Source organism: Girardinichthys multiradiatus, chromosome 1 (assembly GCF_021462225.1).
Source record: "Girardinichthys multiradiatus isolate DD_20200921_A chromosome 1, DD_fGirMul_XY1, whole genome shotgun sequence".
In the NCBI taxonomy this organism is placed as follows: domain Eukaryota; kingdom Metazoa; phylum Chordata; class Actinopteri; order Cyprinodontiformes; family Goodeidae; genus Girardinichthys; species Girardinichthys multiradiatus.
Genome location: NC_061794.1, coordinates 46,469,305 through 46,478,913, shown reverse-complemented (window position 1 = coordinate 46,478,913; position 9,609 = coordinate 46,469,305). Strand labels below are relative to the sequence as shown.

The 9,609-nt window shown below is 43.1% G+C and overlaps 1 protein-coding gene across 2 annotated transcripts in view; it reads left to right on the top strand.

Annotated features, from left to right (window-relative positions):
- The window catches only part of vps13d (vacuolar protein sorting 13 homolog D), a 73,605-nt gene that overhangs the window by 60,093 nt on the left and 3,903 nt on the right, over positions 1-9,609 (top strand). For both annotated transcript variants that reach the window (XM_047359247.1, XM_047359182.1), the window contains 12 exons: positions 1,393-1,563; positions 2,033-2,137; positions 2,345-2,494; positions 2,626-2,775; positions 4,106-4,202; positions 4,308-4,456; positions 5,380-5,514; positions 5,602-5,769; positions 5,881-6,013; positions 6,185-6,380; positions 8,500-8,631; positions 8,728-8,968. In XM_047359247.1, coding sequence (XP_047215203.1) covers positions 1,393-1,563; positions 2,033-2,137; positions 2,345-2,494; positions 2,626-2,775; positions 4,106-4,202; positions 4,308-4,456; positions 5,380-5,514; positions 5,602-5,769; positions 5,881-6,013; positions 6,185-6,380; positions 8,500-8,631; positions 8,728-8,968 — 1,827 coding nt within the window. The remainder of the gene's footprint in view (positions 1-1,392; positions 1,564-2,032; positions 2,138-2,344; positions 2,495-2,625; positions 2,776-4,105; positions 4,203-4,307; positions 4,457-5,379; positions 5,515-5,601; positions 5,770-5,880; positions 6,014-6,184; positions 6,381-8,499; positions 8,632-8,727; positions 8,969-9,609) is intronic.

Genomic DNA, 9,609 nt, shown 5'->3' with positions numbered 1-9,609 from the left:
GTCTCCTTCCAGAGGCTGAAAGCTCAAACAAATCAAACCGAGCAACTCTGCTGGATACATTAAGCTTTCCTCGTGTCTCCTCATGTCGACTCTGGGTGAATCTACTCCTTTTCCAGTACAACAAGCATCACCAAGAGGGGCACATATGTATATTTATTTGAACTAAACTGTGTTCAAACCTGGAAAAGTCTGTTATAAAACTGCCAAAACTGCAAACATATGAATTGGTGAAGGAGCGAAATAAAGAGCTGACACGCCTCCGTAGAAATTAAATACTGCTTACACCACTGAGCTTCATCAGACCTCATTTTTAATATTCTCACTGATACTGAAAACAGCTGGCTTTCAGTCTTCTTCTCCCAGTAGCAACCTTTTGTCGATAGGCTGAATGGTGCGTTCACTGATCAGAAAAATAACAGATTTTTAAGTTTCCGACCTGCAGGTCGAGCTAAAAAGTTTGCTGATTGGATACAAAGTCATCATCGTTGTCAGTCAATACCACATTTACAATAACATACATTGACCAAAGTGCAAGACAATAAAATGATAATAAAAGATACTTAACCTAAAACACTGAAATATCACTGTGAGCATAAAAACAAAAGCTAGCCATAAAGCAGTCATCTAAAATGATGTCAGCTGGAACCAAATGCAAAGAAAAAGGTCTTTAGTAGGAATCTAAAAGTGTGTAATGACTGAGCTGTGTGGATGTGCAGAGGTAACCTATAAGCTTAAAACTCAGTCACCTCTCTGCTTCAACCTGGTGAGGATATGGAGAAGCTCTGACAGGTACAGCAGTGCCAGTCCATGTGAAAGTGTGTCCTAAAATGAATAATTCAGTCTAAAAGAAACTGAAAAAGTCGTAAACATGCTGTCTAAGTGCCCCAGAGTGTCTCTTAGTGAACTCCGCGAGTGCAGCACCAGCCTACAGGTGCAACTCGGCATACCTCTATAGTGCTGAATGTCAAGGCATGAGCCGTCACAAAGAGGAGGAAGGGCATGGTGATGTTGGCCATCGAGTAGACATGTCTCTTATGTGGAGTAATTCAGGTTTATCCCAAAGACTGGTTGCTCTGTTAGCTTAGAAAAGGTTACTAGCAGAAAAAACAGGCTTGTTTGGGTTTAAGGTTTACAGACAATAAAACAGAGCACAACAGAATTAATTAGACAACGATCACCAGTACCCAAAAACTCAGCCATGTCTCCATTAATGTACCAGCTCTGTGGAATAAATGAAACATGAATGTGCTTCTTCAGCTCCATTACTCAGAGGAAGAAATAAGGATGCGTATGTTATCCGGTGTACCGTGTGTGAGGTTATGTCAGTGGTGCACAGCTTCTACCCTGGTCTGTCACGCAGTGCTGTGAACCACCTGAACTTGTGTCCCTCAGGTGAAAAGGGGCATTGCAGGGCTGTATGACGGAGCTGAGGTGGTACTGGGACCAGATTCAGGTGTAGAACAGCCTGGTCCAGAGCAGCAGTTCATCAACCAAAAGATGAGACCTGGATCAGGGGTGCTCTCAGTCCAGGTTCTACCAGATGGACCAACGCGTGTCCTTCAGGTGAGTATAAAACCCAGCCAAGAATCAACATCCTGTTTCATATCCAATGAGCCTCTGTGGCCTGCTGCTTTCCACTCTTACATCATATCTATGTGCTGGTGAGCCCCTGCTGCACAGAGACACTTGCAGAAGGTTTGCAGAGGTTTTGACAGTAGCTTGTTAAAATCACACATTTGTGCATCCCGCACTACTTTCTGCTTATGCCTAATAATACAATAAATCAATATGAGTAGAGATTAAAATGGTAAATGTATCTATACCACAGAATATCATGCGACTGGATGCAGATTCAGTCTATATAGAGATTAGTCCTGGTTGTCAGTTTACATGCAAACACAGCTTGTAGCTTTTGTTGGAGCTGTTCTCCTAAATAATAAATAAGTCTTCAGCCCTACCAGCTGTCCCTCCACCTTACATCAACACAAAGAAAAAGACTCTCTAACCCTCAGCAAAACGTGTTTGGTTTTAGATCAGTGACATCAGTCAGAGGAGAATGATGTGGAGCTCCTCCAGCACAGAACAGGATGGAAGCAAAGAGGAAGAACAGAAGACGGAGCTTGAGCAGGAGCTGGAGGTAAGACTGGCACAAATGAATGAAATTTACGTAACATCAAGCCTCTGAACTTTATCTCGGATCAATTGCAGACATCAGTAATTTCAAAGAAATGCTTAAAGTTCCTGCCTTTCCTGCAGAAATTCATGAGCTTTTACACATACCTTGGTTGCAGGGTCCTTTTTTAGATCTGTGCTTTGTTGATGTTGTGTCTATTTTTATGTTTAGGTGTTGGTAAACCTGGAGGACGGTCTGGGGGTCTCTTTGGTCAACAAGGTTCCTGAGGAGCTTGTTTTTACAACGATGTCTGGTGTGGATGTTCATTTCACTCACACTGCAGCCAACGAAGTCCTGGAACTGAGCATCCAGAACATCCAGGTGATGCTTATCCCATGCATGCTCTTTTCTCTGCTTCTGCAACTTCCTGCAAACATACAAAGCCATGGGTACTCTTGCAGACCCTCTGCTGATAATATAAATAACTGTCTCCGTGTTGTTGCTGCTATCAGGTGGACAACCAGCTGCTGGGCACCACCCAGCCTGTGATGCTGTGTGTGACTCCCAGTTCTGGGGACAGTGGTGCAAACGACAGCGGCCCGGCTCTGCAGGTCAACGCAGTCAAAGTTCCCAGCAAACTCATGCTCACAGAACTCTTTAAGGTGAGATTCATGTGCACAGGTTTACCATGTTTGGTTCCAGTTATAGAGCCGCTCATCATCTGCATAAATGCCATTTTCATTTTGGGCTATAATGATTTTAACAAACTGTTCTTTTCCAGTTTATACAAAAGCAATGATTGAAAGCTAAGAACAGGGGACAGAAATTTAAATGAATTAATAATTTTCTCTATTCCTATGGGTCAAGATACATACATACACCCCACTATTATTTGGTTAGATGTCCATTTGCAGGCTGCCATCCAGTAAACGGTCTTTGTTGGCATCAACAAGCTTCTGGCACATATTTCACTACTTTTGACTGAATTGGTAGAATTAATTTAAATAGTTTAGTTGTGGTTTTATAGATGTGGCTTGTATTCATAGTGCATAAACAATTAGTAGGTTGAGGTAAAGGCTTTGGGAAGGCTGTTCTAGAAGCTAAATGTTAGCCTGCATAATCCATCTCAAAAGTAGATATAATTGTTTTTGGGACCATTATCCTGTTGGAACGCCCAATTGTCTACATTTCACCATCTAACCCAACAGTTTGGGTTTAAATTATATTGGCCAGGATGTTCAGGAACAACCCAGGACCCACCAAGGACTTACGTTTACAGCTGCTCACATGGACAACCCCGATGTCTTGTAGAGGAATGTTTCCTGGTGAGACGAGGCAAAGATTGAGCTGTTTGGCCAATAGTAAAATGAGAATGTTCAGAAAACTCAGTGATTCTTTAAACCTAAGAACACTGTAGCCACTCCAAAGCATGGTGGTGGTAACATTATGCTAAGGGTATATTTTGCTGCCAGTGGTGCTGGTGCATTGCATAAAGTGAAAAAAGGAGGAGAACTACATCCTTATCCTTTAACCTCACCTCAAATCAACAACTAAACAGGTTAAACCTGGACACAGATGGGTTTCCTAACAGGAATCATCTCAAAAACAAATCAAACTTTAAACCTGAGGAATTACTTCCCAAAGTCCCAAATCAACCCTATTGGTGGACCAGGATTAAAGCCAGGTCAGTACCAGGAAAGCAGTTAGATAAATGGTTCTGCCAACAAGCAGGGGGTGTATGTATAGATTTGACCCTGTGTGGAACCTAATTATGAGCTTTAAACATCATTTTAATTGTTTGTTGTTTCATACGTTTGTCCTGGAAACAGTTCTGAGCTGGACCTTGTTCTTCCTTACAAATCTGAACAATGTACTGACCCAGAACATAGCAGAGAGAGGATGAAACGTTTACCTGAAGAGACGTAATGATTTGACTCTGAGAAACTAGCAGGATCACTTTGATCTGATGATTTAAACCTGATGTGTTGACAGCACCTCATGGTCACGGCGCGGCGCTTCACGGTCATCATTGAGGAAAAACTGCTGCTCAAGCTGCTCAGCTTCTTTGGTTATGGAAAGGCCGCAGTTGGTGGGTCTTCAGTTTATGGTTGTTGAAATGTTGTCAACTGTTCTACGTCAGCAGGGTGTTTTTGCTCAGAAGTAAAAAAAAAAAAAAAAACTGTAATAAATACAGAGCTGGAGAAACTGGATGAAAACCTGCATGAGAGGCCCAGCGAGGATACGGGGCCCCATAAACACTACTACTTTGAGAATTTGAAGATCAGCCTCCCTCAGATCAAACTCAGCATCCTCCCGTCTCACAAGTTGCCCCCAGACCTCAAGGTAACATCGGTTCATATTGTTCCTCTTTGGCAGAGTGAATACGTCCATACATCAGGATTTATGGCTTCACCGTTAACTTCTGAGGCTGGTAGTAAAGATCAGGCTGGCATGGATCCTGTGCAGAAAATTAAAATTCAGTGTAGAGAAAAAGTTTGAGTTTCTAGACTTTTTATCTCATTACATTATTTAAAAGATTAAAGTCAGAGTTTCTGGTTTATTCAAGTTTTTTTCTATTTATATATATTTTAGATGATGTTTGGTTTGCAACATCACAAGTTTTAGTTCAGCTCTTTGATCATGTTGGTTTTTGAGTTATTAACAATTTTATACACATTTTAAAATCTTCCTCAAGCCATTTTCTAGCCTTTTGATATTTTTACATCCGGGTTTTAAACTGGAATCAATGTTTTGAACTGGGTTTAGTTTTAGATGCAAAGCAATTTTTGGGGGAATTTTTTTAAAAATGTGTTTTAAAGATTTAATCTGGGATGAAGGCAGTCCAGATTTTCGATGTATTATAGATTTGAACAGATCTAAATTGGTCCAGATGCCAAAAAAACTGTGAGATTATCCTTAGTCACACTGCCAAACTGGACACTACCTTTAACACTGAGAACAACAGAAATATCTGTAATACTATCAAAACAGATGGAAAAATCTAGAAAATGCAGACTAGAAATGTCTGGAGTTTTAAAATGGAGATTTGGTAGAAATCCTGCTCTAATGTAAGAGCTGGAGTCAGGATCAGATGAAATTTGCATTGAGGCAGGAGACGTTCTAGATGGCATCAATTCATGAGTGAAATCAATAATTCAAAAGCATTATTTTAGTTTTAAAGTGACAAAGGTTTAGTGTTACGATTTAAACCAATGGTTCCTATTTGATCGTGTCTTTGACTGTCGGATGGCTGCTTCCTTGGACAGGCATTAAAAGGCACCCTGGGATTCCCTCTGATCCGTTTTGAGGACGCAGTCATCAACATGTACCCGTTTACGAGGGTTCACCCATATGAGACCCAGGAGATCATCATCAACGACATCCTCAAGCACTTCAGAGAGGTCAGAGGACACACATCCAAACTTACTGATCCAAATACCCTGAAATCTGGTGCCGGGTCTTTACTGTGCCATGTTTCCCACCTGCAGGAGCTCATGAGCCAGGCAGCTCAGATCCTCGGCTCTGTGGACTTCCTGGGGAACCCAATGGGCCTCCTCAATGATGTGACAGAGGGCGTTTCTGAACTCATCAAGTATGGGAACGTCAGTGGTCTCATTCGCAATGTGACGCACGGAGTATCTAACTCTGCTGCCAAGGTACGCTCACGATGCAGTCCGGACCCGGACCCACCCTCCTGTTGAAATGCTCTCTTAAACAAGCCTTGATCTGCTGTCGTGTTGTGAACATTTCTGGCTTCTCTGTGTCAGTTTGCAGGCACTTTATCAGACGGGCTGGGTAAAACCATGGACACCCGGCACCAGAGTGAGCGGGAGTACATCAGATACCACGGTGCCACCAGTGGAGAGCACCTAGTGGCCGGGATTCATGGACTCGCTCATGGTAGATCCAAGGAATATTTCTGTGCCTCTTCATGTTGTTTATTGAAGCTGTTGGTGGTTTTAACGAGAATACACAAACATTTACTGAAATACAGCTGAAAATGATTGGCTGCTGCTTTGGTCTTTATTATTGTGATGAATAATCTCATACATTTAATCCTCCTTTCCGCAGGTATCATTGGGGGGATGACGAGCATCATCACCTCCACAGTGGAGGGGGTGAAGACGGAGGGTGGAGTCAGTGGTTTCTTCTCAGGACTCGGTAAAGGTCTGGTTGGTACCGTCACCAAACCTGTCGTTGGAGCTTTGGATTTTGCCTCGGAGACGGCCCAGACGGTCCGAGACATAACCAGCCTCAGTAACCACAGGTGGTTTTATCTCTGTGATGAGAGGGAATGAGAGCAGCTTCTGGGTTTTGGGGGTTGAGAGATTTTATCCTGACTAAATATTTATCTGTTCTTCTCTTTGGTTGTTGTACAGCAGTGTTAAACACAGTGATGGGGACAGAAAGTATTTATCCCTCCTTCAGTTCTATGGTTTTAAATGTCTGGACACAACAAAACTGATCTGGTCTTTACCAGGTTCTAAATTACTTAAATATAACCATAAGTGGACAAAAACAACCAACAGATTCCACCTTTTCGCCATTTATTGAACCAAGATGACCCCAGAAAGGGAAGTCCAACCCATGATCCAGCTTTAGAACCACCTTTAGCAGCAAACATTCCAGCAGTGGTTTTCTGACTGACTTTATGCGTCTCTCACATCCTTTAAGGTCCCACTACAGCATTTCAGTCCATATGAGGTCTAGACCTAGACTGGGCCATTTCTGCACCTTGATTACTGTCGTTTTGAGCTGTTCTGTTGCAGATTTGCTGCAATGTTTGGCATCATGGTTCTGTTGATGACCCAGTTTGGGCCTAGGTTGAGCTGTTGGACTCCCATTTCACTCTAGAACGGTTTCATATACAGAGTATATGAATTCAAGAATTTAAATATTTTTATTGTCATACCAGCTCACGTTTACATGTTACGGTACGAAATGTGGTCTCATGTCCCGGTTAGGAAGCCTAATACTTAAGTAAAACTAAGTATAACATACAAAGCTAAATCTAATAATAAATAACAATCAGTAAGAACATATGTAACGAAGAGTAAAAAAAAGAAATATGCACGGTTAAATAGTGGAGCTGAAATTAACTTTGCAAAGTACTAAATACACATGTAAAGCATGAGGTAGTCCTTAATATTGCACCTATGTTGGGTGAAGGGTTTAGTGCAGGTCAGTGTGTAGTGAGAGAGGCTTCAGAGTGTTGCTCGAGTTCAGCAGTCTGACAGCTTCAGGTTCTGAGCCTGGTGGTCTCGCTCTGAATGCTCCTCAGCCGCCTGCCTGAGGGAAGGGGCTGACACAGTCTGTGTGCGGGATGGGTGGAGTCCTTCATGATGCGGAGGTCCTTCCCCCTGCATCGTGATGTGTAGAGATCTGAGGTGGTGGGAAGTCCTCTGTGCAGCCTTAACCCCCCTCTGCAGAGCCTTCCTCTCAGCGGCAGTGCAGCTGCCGTGCCACACGGTGATGGTTAACACAGTGACCACAAGGTCCCGGGTACTGTGGCACCAAAACAAGCCCAAATCAACACCCCTCCCTCATCGTGCTTAACAGTCTGTATGAGGTGTTCGTTCTGATACGTCTTTTAGTTTTCTCCAAACAAGGTCCTGCACATTATGGTCAAACATCTAGTTTGGTTTCACCGGTCCAAAGGAGATTGTTCCAGAAGTCGTCTGGTTCTTGCAGAAACAACTTTGCTGCCATATTTTTATTCTAATTGGTCTGTCATAAACTTTAACCTTTAACATGCTAACAGAGGTCTAAGGTGGAGCACCCGACTGTTTTTGGTCACTTTGCTGAGCATTACCCACTCTGATTATAGGGGTAAATCTGCAGGGATGTAGGCAGCTGTCTTAAATGTCTTCCACTAGTAAATGATCATTTCTGTGTGGATTGGTTGACTTTAGACAGTTTAGGAATTACCTTATAACCTCTTCCAGATGAACGGCAGCAACATTTGTTTCTCTTAGGTCATTGCTGAATTCTTTCCCTCTTGGCATTGTGCTAACACACTGCAGCAAAGTGGAAAACCTCCAGCTTTTTTAGAGCTGGGACACTGCTCTCCCATTGTGGCTTCATCTTTGTTCAGTAAATAGTGACAGTATTTAATTTGTTGTGTTTTTGTCCACTTGGCTCAGATTTAAATAATTGTAGAACCTGGTAAAGACCACATCATTCTTATTAAAGCCTTTGGACCAGAAGAGGGCGTGCTTTCTTTGTACCAGGACTTGCTTTTTCAGTGATTCCAAAAGCAGCTCCAGGTTCTTCAGAGTATTTTAACCACAAATCCTCCCACCTTTAGCACTTCTAGTGTCTTGGAGTGCGTGGTTGGCTTTGAGCTGCACTGACAGCTGAGTATTTGTGTTTTTTGTCCTGTTCAGACTCACTGTGCAGGGGGTCAGGAAGCCTCGCTGCTGTAAGGGTCCTCAGGGTCTGCTGCCTCGATACTCAGCCACACAGGCGGAAGGTCAGGAGCAGCTCTTCCGGCTTACAGACAACATTCACTCCGAGTTGTAAGTTTTCTTTTTTTCCGGTCTATTGAAGGTTAACCAGGACCACATTATAAGCACTTCTATCACATTTACAATCCATCCCCTTCTGTACGGCAGCTTCATAGCTGTGGAGCCGATCGACACCTACTGCGTCCTCATCTCCTCTAAAGTGGTTTACTTCCTGAAGCCAGGGGACTACGTAGACCGGGAGGGCATCTTCCTGGAGGTCAAATATGACGACCTCTACCACTGTCTGGTGTCTAAAGATCATGGGAAAGTTTACGTGCAGCTCACCAAGAAGGCGGAGAACACCAGCAGTGGGGTGGCCATTCCTGGACCCTCCCACCAGAAACCCATGGTGAGACTCTGAGCCATCAGTGACATCTCTGCACTGTAAAGGCTGAATGGTTATATGCAGTGAAAAAACAACTCATGCAGGTAGGATGCATTAAAATTGTATGGAAACATTTTCTCTGACTTGAGGTAAAAGAATGACGTGAGTTGTAGAAAAATCTGCCTCATCTCAAAGAGAAATGAATGTTCTAGATGCTGATGGGTGTATCAGGATTACAGCAGATCTGAGGAATCTTCTGACTGTTGTACAACAGTCTCATGAAGATGCTCAGGGTTGTCTGTAATGTTCTTCATTTATGCTCAATCGTCTCCAGAGGATCCAGAAAAGTTTCCAGAACAGAACCAGCCTTTTTTATCAGCTTCTTGAGCTTTTTTAGTTCACTGGTTCGGTGCTGCTACCCCAACAGATGACAGCAGAGGAGATCACACTTTCCAAAGCAGACTTATAGCAGATCTGCAGCATTTTGCCGCAAATACTGACGATGAAGATGTTCCATCATTGTTCCAACACCATTCCACAAAGCGGTCCACCACCTTCCTGTACTCATCTTCTTGTCCATCTCTGATCCACCCCACAACCGCAGAATCATCCGAGTATTTCTGCAGATGACGGGAGTCTGTCTTGTACTGGAAGTCTGAGGTGTA